This window comes from Fragaria vesca, linkage group LG2 (genome assembly GCF_000184155.1).
Source record: "Fragaria vesca subsp. vesca linkage group LG2, FraVesHawaii_1.0, whole genome shotgun sequence".
NCBI classification, from domain to species: Eukaryota; Viridiplantae; Streptophyta; class Magnoliopsida; order Rosales; family Rosaceae; genus Fragaria; species Fragaria vesca.
The window spans coordinates 13,998,381-14,014,386 of record NC_020492.1 but is presented as its reverse complement, the minus strand read 5'-3'; the positions used below and the strand labels follow the sequence as shown (position 1 = coordinate 14,014,386).

Here is a 16,006-nt window from a genome sequence, read left to right as displayed (position 1 = left end):
AGAGCTCTTTTTCTCTTTGCTTGTGTTATGTTTCCAAGACTTCGATATCCACCATTTGAATTTAAAATATCACTCTAAATATTTAACAGTCTACACTAGGGTTGCTCTTCTCGTTTGTTTTTTGGTTTAACGTTCCCTATTGTCCATTTTCTTTCTCTTACTTTTGTTTCTCTTACTGATTTTTGTTTCTCATGATGATCACAATAGTGTTTGACAATAATATATATACCTCTTGCATTCTTATTGTAAATTATAACGGGGGAAGAAGTTAAGAAAAAGTCATGATCCCTTATGTTAAATGTGAATAAGTTCTGTTGCATACTTGAAACTCTATTACTGAGGTATTTTTCAGACTTAGTTTCAAACCCTAATCATGTAACCATCATATTTTGTAAACCATCAAAATTTTATCTTGATAGAATTTGATGGTTAATTTTCATTCTCGATACGATTATGCTTCTAGTGAAGTGTTATTGTTTTTTCTTAATTGAAGATGTTTTTTGTGCATTTCGTTATATTTTATTGTTTTCTTTCGATGTTTTATGCATCACTCCAAGTCTGGTACGTATGATCAAGAGCATTGTACGTGTTAATACCTGACTATCGACCGCACAGAAAATTAAACAAATTCTAATAACCTGCTAATTGTTGAAAATCATATAATGTACACTAAATTGCAGGATGGCAGATCCAAATTAGTCTAAACTAGATAACCTTTTACCAGCATGGTAAAGCTAGCAAGTGACCAAGCTCCCTAGATAAACATTTTTTTGGCTCGTCCCTGCACAGCATCCAATCTTCCTAAACAAATAATAATGAAATGGTAATTTATAGTAATTACATTAAGATCGAGACAGAATCAAAAAATTCAGAGTCTAGGGCATGGGGGTTGCACTGTGAGACTGCCCTGCTGCCTAGGGAAGAGAAAGGCTTTGATGATAATATTGGAGTTAGTCTGAGGCAGCACCATGGAGGATTGTGAAAGGTAAAAAAAAGGGTTTATAGTAAACCAATGTCTTTTTTCTTGCATAAACTATGAGCCATCAAACGTGGTCTTGGTGTTATTATAAGGATTAGGGTTTAAGGGTTGCGTGGATATAGAGGAACTTTTTTACTGCTGGTTATTGTGGTAGGGTGAAATTAAGAAGGGTGTAGTGATTTTGTTTACCGAGATGGAAGTGGTGGGTGTGTTTTGGGAGTGGAGCAAAAGAAAATGTACATGATCACATGAATGAGAGTCGACTTGGAATATCTTAGGGCACAATGATCGATTAGGGTTTTAGGTCTTGACATTTTTTCTTACAGTTCGGCGGCACAAGATATCTTCAAAATTTGATCATACATTGCCCTAATTATGCATCTTCAATCTTTCTTCCCAGCTCTATCTCGTATCCCAAGCCCTACTATTTCCTACTAATAAAATTTGCTACGTTTGTCTTCTGTCTCTATTCTTACTAAGAATTTCTTAGTCTCTTGCATCAATATAATTAGAATTGAAATTACTCTAGAATCATTTTGATTGCGTACGTGATTTGTGGATGTTATTGAGAATCTGTTTACCCTCTCCTTCGTAAGCAAAACTTCAATGCTGGGGGGAAGTATAACTTATGCCAAGATTGATAGCTAGGCTGGATTACGAGCTCACTTCAGATTGTATTGTTTGGCTTTGGGTCATCATTTACAATATATGCATACTCAATAATCTCCGCAAGGATCAGTATATTCAGCAATAGATTCAATAATCTACTGCCACATATATGAAAATGTTAGTGACATACAGGTCCATACTCCATATATCGTAAACTTGAAGTTTAATTAAGGCATGCACTGATGTCCAAAAAAGATTTATATATTTCTTACTAGCTGGATAGATATAGCTCCATTAATTATTTTGATTGTCAAGCAAGTTTTTGTTGGATTATAGCAAGACATAAACAAACACTAGAGAAGGTGAAAGAAAAAGAAAAGACGTTTGAGGGATATATGAAACCCATGAAAGCAGCAACACACATATAGAAGTTATATACACACACACATATGTAATTAAATAAATTTTAATGTCCAAATCCAAATCATTCATGCAAGAGTTTGACTCGCAAAGACTTAGATTCAATTATGTGATTTATTTAATTGAATTGAAAATAGCCCTTTAGTTTTGAAGTACAAGTTATGTCCATATGGTTTTATTTTACAAAAATGCTAGAGACACCAAATTTCTTTACCAAAAACACATACCAAATGACGTGGAATCAGACATGGAATTATTTTTTACCCATTAATTTCCACTTTGTCATCACAACAAATTAGACAAAAACTATTCTAAAAACAAAAACAAAAACGATTAATTAGAAAGAAAAAAAAAGTAACAAATAAAAGAAAGAAAATAGAGTCCCTCTCGACTCTTGATTTTCATTCATCGTGGAAAGATATACCATTGCTGGGATTTGCTGCATAATGAACTTCGATCCTACTACCATTGATAACCAAAATGAATAAATACGATTTTACTGCCAAATTGTGATGATATCGATCACTTTCACCTTCTTCTCTTCCTCTATCTCTTCTCTTCCAAGATAATAATCAAATTAACGATAAAGATCATTGGGATGTTGTGAGGCGTACTAATACAAATAGTGCTTAACGATCCAGAAAAGCTAAACAAAATTTGGTGGACAATGATATGGTTGATCTGAATGTCGACATTCTTTTTTCTTAAGATGAGTTTTAAGGGTTCAAGGTTTTATTTTTTTAAGACAAATCTAGTTGTGTTAGAATAAGCTAATTTAGTTTTTAGATAATGGAAATGACTAGCTAATTACATAATGACATGGCATTTAAAGATAATGATATGGCATATGCCACATAATTTGGTATTCTAATTTTGTATAAAAATTTGGTGTCTCTAGCATCACTCTTTATTTTAATTTGAATGATTCTGAAAATCATGATTTTTTTTTGCTCAATGGTCATTCCGTCAATTTTCTCTGTTGGAATACTGACGTGACCGTTAAAGACATTGCAATTTTTATAAACTTGTTATATTCATTGGTAAACAAGTAAAAGATTACTCTTATTCTATATCGAACTAGTCTATCTTTGTATTGACTAAATCTTCCTCTATATCGAACTAAATTTACTTGAACGTACCATAAAACTTTTCAAGAGATATATCATCTTTCTCTCGAACAAAATCATTTCATCTTTTATATTCTTAAATTTGTGTTCCAAGATATCTACCTTGATTAGTAGTATAACTTAATCGTGCATTTTAAATCTAGCTATGTCAATATTGTTCAAGGTTAAGAATCAATTAAGGATAAACACTTACTACTCGCATATATAGTTGAGTAGCTACCCCAGCAAACTGGAAACAGACAAGACTAGAATCGTAGTGTTAGAGGATTATGCATGTAGAGATGACTTTATAATACCTTTTTGTTGGCGTTGTATTGGTCTCTAAATTTAGTCATGGAGCCACAAACCCTAGCTATTTACTTAATTTAGTTAGGGCTGCCAACTTGGCCTATTCAAATATTTTACAGAGTAAAGATTCAATTATAGGCAATCATAGTGGAAAAACATGAAGAAGACAAACAGATCAGCGCACAAAATATGAGAAGCAGAATAGCTATAGTCATCATGATATGTATTTTAGTCTGTGTGTATATATGATACATATATGTATATTATACTGTATAAAAGCGCAAGCCCTCATTTCCATGAATATTGTAAAGGGTAATGCTAGAGGGCCTTAATAAGGCTTAAGATTTATGGACTTAATTCTATGTGGCATGCCATGTTTTATAGACACATCATCAATTTAATGAACTTTATCATTTCATTCTTAGGCAAAAATACAATCTTAACCCTAACCATTAACATATGCTACATACTATATAAAAAAATTTCTTACCCTCTTATTAATATGGATGCGTATATGAAATGATGATAATAAGGCTAAAGATCAGGTTCGGTGTGCCTTGATTATGCAATTGGAGGTGGTGACTCATGAGTGGTATGTGGTGGAACAAACTAGTTTGTGGAAATGAAATGATGCACGGTAGGTGGGTAGCTTTATTGGTAAGGATGATACGCATACGCGGGGTAAGGGTTAGGCAGTCGTGGTAGGTGATAGCTCGGTGGTGGTGGCGGGTGATAGCCCGGCGAGAAAAATGGCAGATCCCACTGTTGCGGAGGCGACGAGAACTACATTGAGTGGTATGGGTACTAGTTTGAGTACCACAACTGCGGTTCAACGCCGTAAGACAGAGACGCCGGTTGCCCAGCTCCCAGATTCATGGCTCTGGATACCAATTGTTAGGGTAGGAGCCCTAACTCTCAAAGCAAAAGCGAAGAAAGGAAATGAATAAAGTAAAACAACTCAATTTTTCATAGATGATGAGCAATAGCTCTAGTAGCAGTACATATAGGGCTATAGAGCCGAGCACGTGTTGTGCATGTGAGTAGATCAATTTTAAAATCATAGATCAATTTTAAAATCATAACACCATCTCCTTCAATTTCATATTGAATGGGTACCTTCTCTCCTCCTCCTCTCTCTCTCTCTCTCTCTCTCTCTCTCTCTCTCTCTCTACTCTCTNTCTACTCTCGTCGTACCGTACCGTACGTACGTACGTACGTACGTACGTACGTACGTACGTACGTACGTACGTACCGTACGTACGTACGTACGTACGTACTACGTACGTACGTACGTACGTACGTACGTACGTACGTACGTACGTAACGTACGTACTACGTACGTCGTACGTACGTCGTACGTACGTAACGTAACGTAACGTAACGTAACGTAACGTAACGTAACGTAACGTAACGTACGTAACGTACTAACGTAACGTAACGTAACGTACGTACGTACGTACTACGTACTACTACGTACGTACTACTACTACGTACGTACGTACGTACGTACGTTACGTACGTACGTACGTACGTACTACGTACGTACTACTACGTACGTACGTACTACTACTACTACTACTACTACTACTACTACTACTACTACTACTACTACTACTACTACTACTACTACTCTCTACTCTCTCTCTCTCTCTCTCTCTCTCTCTCTCTCTCTCTCTCTCTCTCTCTCTCTCTCTTCTCTCTCTCTCTCTCTAGAGGCGAAAGGTAGATATGCGAGGAGGTGTTTTGCTCGGTGTAAAGAACATGGGAGACGGAAAACTGCAAATCAGTTTACAATAGCAATAATACTCCTCTAAAAACTTATTTCTCTTGTTTTAACTTTCTTTTTCTAATTTTTATTTAGTTTTTCTTTTCGAGGTTTACCATTTTAACCCTTATAGATATTGTTTCGTTCCATCTCTTTTATTTTTAGCAAAGGGCAACTTTTGGTTTTATTGAAAATTTAACCAAAAACGGTTCCATAAGTTAAATTGGCTTAATTGATAGAGATAATAACCAAGTTAATAATCATACCAAATTAGGCTTTTATACCATACATAAATTTCGTAAATTTATTGAAATTTCTTTCTATCTTTGTGAATCAAAATTTAGTTCTAGACTTTTAACTTATCAATTTTAATATTTTATTATGATATCTATATATATGTCATATATTTTGTGTCCAAATTTAAAAATAGAGAAAATTACATAGTAGCACATGACCAAATTCAAAAACACAAAAAATAATTCTTCAATCCTCATACATAGTCTGTCAAGTTCATTATATCCTCAAAAATGACTCCGATTCTCTTGGAGCAAAATAGAAGTCTGAAATCTAGGGTTTCAACAGGCGACAACGCTCTCCTGAGGACACCGCTCATGGCCGCTCTCCTCAGCACGGCTGTGTGTCGTTTGTGAATGGTCGGAGGTTGTCTCGTTTGATTCGGCAGCCGATCATGCTCTGGTTTATGGGTTTGATTTGTTTGATATGAATTGAATTAAGTGTTGGATGATATTGAACTTTTGAATCGATTATGACATGTTTATATTAGAAAGCATGTGATTCTATTTTGAAATCATATTACTTGTGTCATGGGAAAAAGTGAGGTTGGAGATTAAAAGAAGAATGATTGTTTAGGGATATATGAACTTTATTATTATGAAACCATTTGTGTAATTGTTTAGGGATGTATGAACTCATGGGGTTATTTTCGGGATCTATGATTAGCCCACACGTGCACAAATTCGGGGAATGTATGCCCCATCAGCGCGGGACAGCGATAAAATGATCTTATCAGGTTGCGGATCAGGAGACCATGAGTATAACAAGACAACTAACAAATGAGAAAATTATATTCGAGGGTGAAGTGAGGTGTTGGGTAAGAGTCAAATTCATATTGCATTTATGTATTCCCGATATGCTATATTTGTTTGAAGTTAATGTCATGTGTATTTAGCAATTTAACTAGCCCTACTGAGCGTAGTTCACCCCTTATTGCAAGTGTGGACCTTGAAACATCGAGTATGTTATATTGTAAATTAAGATTTTCTAGTTTTCTTTGTAAATATGGCTTGAATAAATAATGGATGTTTCAAAAAAAATGATATTCTTGTTTGTTTGTTGTGTGCTTGTAATGTTTTAAACATTTTGTACTATAAGTGTCTTCTTATAAGGCTTGTAACGTAAATAAAGGTTCAAAGGTTTTGTTTTCTATGTCATGTAATGATATCAGTCTCATTTTAATTATGAATATCGTCTGTAATTAAAGTGTGATTCACTTCTTAACTCAAGGTTAAACCTTTACTCGAGTTGGGGTGTGACAAGTTGGTATCAGAGCATTAGGTTAAGACCCTAAGGAAATTAGAAAGTCGAAATTTTTAGGATTTGGTCATTCTATTTATGTATTGGGTTTAGTTATCCTTACATTTTGTTGTATAGGTATGGAGCCAGTTCAAAGTGAGGATACGTATAGAGAATTTGAGGTTGGACCCAACAGACCTTAACCTGTTGACAATATTGACTATCATTTAAGGATTCATCACACTGCAACTCCAAAATCGTATAAGAGATGTCGGACAACAATGGATGTTTTACACGCCCTAAATGCAACGACAGGTCGTGCGTCATAGAATAATGCGTGATCAGGATATCGCATTGTGTGAAAGAATACAGGAAGCATCAGATGACTTTTACCGTCACTTGGAGGAAGATGTGGTGTTACATAGTGGGATCCAATGACCTCTGTCAAGTGTGGATTTGGGAAACAATCAAGTAAAAGTCGACGAGGAAGACCCTAACTATGAACTGATGGAGGATGATGCAAGTGAATCTGTTTCAGCCATGAAGAGTGATGACCCTAATTTTGATAGGTCCTGAAACAGATTGACTTGCATCATCCTCCATCGGTTCATAGTTAGAGTATTCCTCGTCGACTTCTACTTGATTGTTTTCCAAATCCACACCTGGTGGAGGCCATTGGATCTCACCATGTAACACCACATCTTCCTCCAAGTGACGGTAAAAGTCATCTAATGCTTCTTGTATTCTTTCACACAATGCGATATCCTGATCACGCATTATTTTATGACGCACGACCTGTCGTTGCATTTAGGGCGTGTAAAACATCCATTGTTGTCCAACATCTCTTATACGATTCCGGAGTCGTAGTGTCGCAATGTGATGAATCCTTAAATGATAGTCAATATTGTCAACATGTCAAGGTCCGTTGGGTCCAACCTCAAATTCTCCATACGTATCCTCACTTTGAACTGGCTCCATACTTATATAACAAAATGTAAGGATAACTAAACCTAATACATAAATATGCATAAATAGAATAACCAAATCCTAAAAATTTCAACTTTCTAATTTCCTTAGGGTCTTAACATAATGCTCTGATACCAACTTGTCACACTCCAACTCGAGTAAAGGTTTAACCTTGAGTTAAGAAGTGAATCACACTTTAATTACAGACGATATTCATAATTAAAATGAGACTGATATCATTACATGACATAGAAAACAAAACCTTTGAACCTTTATTTACGTTACAATTTAATATTCATAATTAAAATGAGACTGATATCATTACATGACATAGAAAACAAAACCTTTGAACCTTTATTTACGTTACAAGCCTTATAAGAAGACACTTATAGTACAAAATGTTTAAAACATTACAAGCACACAACAAACAAACAAAAATAGCATTTTTTTTCGAAACATCCATTATTTATTTAAGCCCTATTTACAAAGAAAACTAAAAAATCTTAATTTACAATATAACATACACGATGTTTCAAGGTCCACACCTGCAATGAGTTTGATTAAGGGTGAGCTACGCTCAGTAGAGCTAGTTAAATTGCTAAATACACATGGCATTAACTTCAAACAAAAACAAACAAATATGACATATCGGGAATACATAAATATAATATGAACTTAACTCTTACCCCACACCTCACTTCACCCTCGAATATAATTTTTCCCTTTGTTAGTCGTCTTGTTATACTCATGGTCTCCCGATCCGCAACTTGATAAGATCGTTTTATCGACGTCCGCCGCTGATGGGGCATACATTCTCCAAATTTGTGCACATGTGGGCTAATCATAGATCCTGAGGATAACCCATGAGAAAACTCAACTACACAAATGGTTTCCTAATAATAAAGTTCCATATATCCCAAAACACTCGATTCTTCTTTTAATCTCCAACCTCATTTCCCATGACAAATGTAATATAATTTCAAAATAGAATCACATGTTTTCTAATATAAACATGTCATAATCGATTCAAAAGTTCAATATCATCCAATACTTATTCCAATTCATATCAAAGAACTCAATGTCAAACAAATCAATACCAAATAATCCAATATCCCAAACAATTCATGTAATAACATAAATAATAACACAATCACCCCATCAAACTTGTAACGTCCCAAACTGCACCTCCTCAGTTTAGACACGTCTCAGTGTCACAAGTCTCTAAATAAAACAAAGAGAAACGCAAGGCAGTTGATTTAAGAAAACATTTAAGAAAAACACAACAGAAGCGTAAAAATATTTTGAGGTGTAAAATCTTTATTTTTCTTAAAGTACTTTTATTCGCCCAAAACCTGATACGAGGAATGGTTATAAAATGACGAACTCAAAGTAATACAAACTCCAATGAAAATGTCATAAAGCAAACCCATAAAAGAATTTGACTCTTTCATTCGCCTAAAACTTAATGTAAGAAATGAACGATAATTAACGAACTTCAAGGAATAGACTTACGAATGAGGACATAACAAGACCAACAAAATAGAATTTCTAACAATGTAACTCTAAGTACAAAAATAAAGGGAACATCATGGAAACCCAAAATTACCGATCATAAATATGCACACCCAACTCCTTGTCACTATCCCGTCCCAATGCATAGTACCTCCAACCAAACTGTTGTAGGGGTGAGCTTTCGTCCTCACTGCTCAAGGAACTTTACCCTTAACTAGGTTTGAAAACAGATAAATAATAGTTTCATAGGGCCCAGTATAACAAAAAGATTGAATCCAAATATTTAATGAACGACAAACTTTCAAAAACATTTCTATGATCAAATAAATGCGGCGCCATAAAACTGTACCTGATGGCCGGTCATTTGTAGACCCACTATTAACTTACCTCACTATATGTGTGTACAACATGTAAGTGTAGTGAGAGTGTCCACTTACGCCGTATCTCCTAGGAGCAGTGTCACACCTCAAAGGATGTCAGACACTCTTCGGTGCATACAGCCCCTCCGGAGGTTTAGGGTATTAAAGCCCAAGGAAGTCGCTATGCCCCACTCACTCTCAAGCCATCAAAATCTCATAACACCAGTTACCATTTTTATGATAACCGAATCATGCAATATCAAATATGCATAGACATTTATATAAAATGAAATTGCACTAATCAAGGGAGTTCTGGGTCCCCTACCTGGATTTCAAGGCTTTCCTCCCGAACTCAGAGAATCATGAGCATCCTGCTCCTCGGGTAACTGGAGTCCCTAACGTCCGACATTTTAATTGCCAATAACTAGTCAAACAAGTATAAACAATTACAACGATTAAATACAAGTCGTCGGAACCAACTTGACCCGTATTTGACCAATCAATATTATTTGATACTCTTTCATCCAAGTTTATAGCCAAATCCAATTCCTGCTCAAAATCAAAACCGTATTCAATTTACATGCCTGCAAGACATCACCATTTTATTCCACAAATTTGTTGCGTAGGAGTCCAACTCAATATTAGTATGGACACCCACGATAGTACTTAAGCTAGTTCTTAATGTTTCACAACCTGTATAGCCATCCAAATCTCATGCGGTCATGCCCAATGCCCAGTGTAATCCTACATATTATTCCAAGGTTTAGCTTTCAAGATCATTCTCACACATAAGAGAATCCCACGTTTCTATTCTTCTCATCCACACACAACTTCACATTTTTAATTGAACAAGGGTCAGATCCTATTTGATTCAAAGTGCCATTCAATTTTCAATATCAATACCAACCTTGAAATACAGATTCAATAACCTCTCTAGGAAACCCTTCAAATCATAACAAAACCCGACTTCACCCACAACAATATCAACTCAAGGATTTAATCACATGTTCATATAAATTTCATTCTTGATAGCACAGTAGGCATGCGATAAGCATAATTTCCATAACTTGTTGGTAAATTCCCAACTTACCTTGTAATCAATTTGATTAACACAGAATCAGTAGATCTCTATAGCAGCAAAGATTGATCATCCACTTCGTCCACTTCGCCAAACTCCAGACTTGTAAAGCTCAAAGGGTTAATCGCCGTTCAAGTAGCAAGAAACCCAGAAACCAAAATCCATTAGTCTAATTCAAATTCGAAAAATAAATACGCTAACACGTAGAGCTCGACAAGAGTGATCACTTTCATACCACATGCAGCTCAAATCCACCCAGAAAGCAGAGCAAATCCACCCAAAAACGCAGGGCTCCCCGTCGTCGAATCACCTTCCTCAGTTGACTATTAGATGAGCTACCACCACCAACGTGTAGGCAATGAGAAGAGGGATTTATTGGTTCCAGTATGTCATCGATCAGTGGCTGGCTAGAGAAGCTCTAGTCGGTGTTCGGTTCTTTCTGGGTTTCGGGAAGAGTCGAGAGGAAGAAAGAAGAGGAGGAAAGAAGGTCTGACCAAATTAAATAGACGACCACGTCTCTTTAAAGAAAAACGGACGGCCAAGATCGTCCTACTCAAATATCAAACGACCAAGATTAAATCTATTTTTCATATTTTTCCAAAACTAATTTTGTAAAGCTCCGTAACTTCCGGAATTCGAAAATACTAACTCAAACATCCGAAAAAACTTCAGAAAATACGCACGAACTCGTTTTCTCGTGTAGATTACTATCCAACTCCTTAATCAAGGATCTCGATCTTGTAAAATTTCTGAAATGTAAAATTTCTGAAAATCTTCTCAAGTATATTTTAAAACCATCAAGTCGATAATTTATTTACCGAATAACCTCAAATTAAGCTGGTCAAATTTTCGGGATGTTAAACATTTACCGTATAGGTAAAGTACATACAACAACAATACTAAACTAAAATTAGTAAATTATGTTACACAAGTAGTAACTATGAATTAAAACAACTACTATTCCAAACTATACTAAATAAAACTTAAAACATGCTTAGAAAACTACTAGACCAGATATAGAACTCAGTTGGTACATAAAAGATAAGTTAAAAACAAAGTTCTTGTTTCAGCCTTATGTTAAAAAAATGGCGAGCAGGTTGTGTTTGGTTTTATTTTTCACCTACTAAAGTTTAACAGAATTTTATGAACCAAACCCCATTTTAATATGGGATTATAAGCTTTAAGTACATAGTTTTCTTTTTGAAAACAAAGTTCTGAACACAAAGTTACGATTTTGCAAAGTTGGAACAAAAATCTAAAAATCTAAAAATTTCAGTTTTTGGATGAGCATGTATCTGACTTTGGCAAGATATTTGACACACCAAATGTTAATCAAATCCTGTGAAATTTAACACACACACACACAAAAATGGATATATGTGCTTTGTAAATGTAATTTCGGATTTCAAAACAAAAGCCTAAGCTGAAATATATCATGTATAAGTAGGTAAGAAAAAAAGAAAATCAGTTTTTCTATATAATTCTGAAAATTTTCAACAATTAATAAACTTTTGAAAGCTTTAAATAGATTTTTGGATTAACTAATGGAGTTGTGGAGCTGTAAAGCTCCAAAAGGGTGGAACGTGCGGGGAGGTGTTCACTGTAGTTGCTGATTAGATGATGGAGATGGAGATGGAGATGGAGATGAGAGCGGGAGAGGAGATAGAGCTAGGACGAGACTTAACCCCACCACTCTCTCCCCTCTATTCCGCTCTCCACGACTCCCTTCTCTCCTCTCACTGCTCTTCCTGCTTCTCTCCCCTCCCTACCCCTCCCTCTCCCAACAATTCCCACCCCGTCCTCCTCTTCTGCTCCTCCCTCTGCTCCTCCTCCGCCTCCGTCTCCACTGCCGAGCCTCGCCTTCTACGCCTCCTCCATTCCCACCCCTCCACCTACCCCCACGGCGACTCCTCCGACCTCCGCGCCGCCCTCCGCCTCCTCCACTCCCTCCCCGCCTCCTCTCCCGCTCCCCGCATCTCCGGCCTCCTCACCAACCGCCGCAAGCTCGATGACGACCTCAGAATTCGCGACGGCGCCAGGGCTATGTTCCTCGCCAGGACCATGCCGGACGACAACGACGCCGTTTTGGATGTTGCTCACGACGACGCCGTTTCGGAGGAGGCTGCGCTGTGCCTGGTCCTGACCAACGCCGTGGAGGTCCAAGACCACACCGGCCGCACGCTCGGGATTGCGGTGTACGATTCCTGCTTCTCCTGGATCAACCATAGCTGCTCTCCCAATGCCTGCTACCGCTTCTTACTGTCCTCGCCGTCGCAGCCGACGCCGCCGCAGTGCGACGAGACGCCGCTGCGTATTGTCCCCGCTGGCCAAGTAATGTGGCAATGTATTTACTTAGTTTTCATTTTTACACTGCAATGAAATTATGAGTTTTGAGTTTTGACATTTATGGTTTGTTGCAGATTGAGAGTGGTGTATATAGCAACAATTTGTTGATGAAAGGTATTATGGGGCTTAATTTCGTTTCGATTTTGTTAGATTAGGAATTTCAAATTTGAACTTTAGCTTATTGTGAATGCAGAATGCGAGAAGTTTGGTCCGAGAGTGATAGTTAGGAGCATCAAGAGAATCAATAGGGGAGAGGAAGTCACTATTACGTACACTGACTTGTTGCAACCTAAGGTACTTGCACCCTTCAACTCAACTTTTTGTTATTTCTCTTATGACATGAGAATTGTCCTGTTACATTCAATGTTTGAGAACGCTGTCTGAGGCCTCTTTTCATTATGAGGTTTACAGGGAAACTTTCTCAGTGGCTAACATCATGTTTATGTTCTTCATTTTATTGATGAGGTATTCAAGATCCTATCTTTTCTTGTATTGGCGCCAGGCTGTGAGGCGGTCTGAATTATGGTCAAGGTATCGGTTTATGTGCTCGTGTAAGAGATGTAGTGCATCGCCCCTAACTTATGTCGACCGTGCTTTGGAGGTATGAAATCTTATTGGTCTTTATGTATGTTATTAAACTACTGGATTTTAAAATGAGGTTGTACTTGCAATACTATGGAGGATGCATGTCTAGTGCATCACCCCTGTCTTATGTCGACCATGCTTCGGAGGTATGAAATCTTATTGGTCTTTATGCTTTTTAAACTACTGGATTTAAAAGATGAGGTTGCACTAGCAATACAATGGAGGATCTATATCTTTATTGTTACTGTTTTTAGTTATATGCATCAGTGTAATACTTCCCAATTAAATCTCGTGACACTTATGTATCATTTTATATAGTCCAGATTATTTCATGTATGGCCACCTTTTTTTTTTGAACTATCAGCAGTGTGCCTGCTTTGTTTCTTTCTATTGTTTCAGTCTTTGATGATTCCACAATTCTGCAACAAAGTGGTCTGCGTGCTGCAAACCTAGTAATCTTTTGGTTCTATATTATCATGGATGAAATGTTATTTTTCTAATCTAAGCCTGATCCATCCATTTGACCGAAAAAAAAAAGCCTGATCCATCCAGGGTCTTTTCATGGATTTAAACTTGTGTATGAGCTCCAGATCTGTGGCAGTGGCTCTGGAAAATGAAGATTTACATTATTAGACTTACACTATTGAGATGTCCTACATTCCTTGTATCTTCATATTTTTGGTTCTTGCTGATTCCTTAAGTCTGTTTGGGCATTCTCGCCTAATTTTGTTTGTTACATTTTGGAAAGGCCGTGTGTTATTGTTTCTAGAACTTTCTTGATCCTTGTGTTAGGGTGTGCATGTGTACAAATAATCCAGTATCTTTGCAGAATAACCTCTTCGACTTTGAACCAAGAACTATGATCTTAACTTTTTTTTCCCAATTTACCACTCGCAACTTTATTTGCAAAATTAGTATTAATGTTTATCTGCAATCCTCCAGGATATTTCTGCAGTCAATTATAACTCTTCCAGATTCAGCTCAGATATCAGCTTCGATAGAGACAAGGCAACCGAGAGATTGACTGATTACATTGATGATGCTATAGCTGACTATCTGTCAATTGGTAATCCTGAATCTTGTTGTGAGAGGCTTGAGCAGGTACTCACAGAAGGTCTTTCTGATAAGCAGCCAGAGGGAAATGAAGAAAAATCAGAGTTAACTTACTGGTTGAACCCATTGCATCACCTCTCTCTAAATGCATACACCACATTGGCTTCAGCGTATAAAATCCTTGCAGATGACTTATTAACTATGTCTTCTGAAATAGACAATCACGTACTTGGAGCTTTTGGCATGAGCAGGACAGGTGCAGCATACTCATTGTTGCTTGCAGGCGCAGCTCACCATCTCTTTAACTCTGAATCTTCCCTAGTTGTATATGTTGCAAATTTCTGGACGTCCGCTGGGGATTCTTTGCTAAATCTTGCTAAGAGCTCAATCTGGAGTGAGATAGTCAGATGGGATTTGCCTGTGTCAGACAACTTGGAACTATACCATATTGCAAAATACAAATGTCCAAGGTGCTCATTGATAGATAAACTTGAAACCTATTCACTTCATGATCCAGTTACACATTCAGATTTTGGACATGCATCGAGGGAGTTTGTTGATTGTGTCACTAACTTAACACAAAAAGTTTGGTATTTTCTGGTTCAAGGTTGCCGCTATCTGGGACTTTGTAAGAATCCTATAGATTTCATCTGGCTTGACACTTCAGAATGTTCAAGTGAAGGTGAAGTGTTTACTCATTCTACTGGCACTAATTGTGGGAATGATCGAAGTATTTCTGGAAGTGAAGCAGAGGAAAACACCAACCTCTTAAGGATGTATATTTTAAAACTCGGTGTCCATTGCTTACTATATGGAGAATATCTGGCTAGAACATGTTATGGTAGGTATTCCCATTTGATTTGTCATTCTCATAATATTTTAGATCGTCAAGGGAAATTACCAAATCCATGTCATTAACTGCAGTAACTCAAATATTAACTTAGACTTGGGGGGTGTATTGTATATGGAATTAGTGGAAGTTTTAAAGAAGTCTATGGAATTTGAAAGTCTAGGTGTATTCAATACAGATTTTTAAAAGTCCATCAAAGTCTGGGTGTATTCAACTAGATTTTAAAAAATCATTATGAATTCCACCAAAATTCAGGGGTATTCAATTAAGACTTTTTAAAATGAATAGAAGTTTAGATGTATTCAAAATATCATTCATACTTATGAAATTAATAACTCATGGATAATTGTGGACTTTGTAGTGTAAATTACACACACCAAACTCCAATATTTTTCCATCCACTAGAGCAAAGATTTGGAAAAGTCTATGACAGACTTTCTCTTTACATGTGAATATGTTGATCCTACAATACATCATCTTTTTTTTATTTTTTATAATATTTTGTGCTATCAATGTTCTATTCTACCTATTCTTTT

General features: G+C 36.6%; 1 protein-coding gene and 1 non-coding gene across 2 annotated transcripts; one reads left to right on the top strand and one right to left on the bottom strand.

Moving 5' to 3' along the window:
• Positions 1 to 8,177: 8,177 nt before the first annotated feature.
• Positions 8,178 to 9,784, bottom strand: LOC101291394. The gene is made up of 3 exons (XR_183968.1): positions 9,294 to 9,784; positions 8,374 to 8,537; positions 8,178 to 8,232 (listed from the first exon to the last, which is right to left on the bottom strand). It is a non-coding gene; the product is annotated as an uncharacterized LOC101291394 (transcript).
• Positions 9,785 to 12,274: 2,490 nt separating this feature from the next.
• Positions 12,275 to 15,618, top strand: LOC101291107 (protein SET DOMAIN GROUP 41-like). Its single transcript, XM_004290457.1, has 4 exons — positions 12,275 to 12,967; positions 13,160 to 13,276; positions 13,485 to 13,583; positions 14,510 to 15,618. Exons 1-4 carry the CDS (start codon positions 12,275 to 12,277, stop codon positions 15,536 to 15,538), a joined length of 1,938 nt encoding a protein of 645 aa, XP_004290505.1. The 3' UTR covers positions 15,539 to 15,618.
• The last annotated feature ends 388 nt before the right edge of the window (positions 15,619 to 16,006 follow it).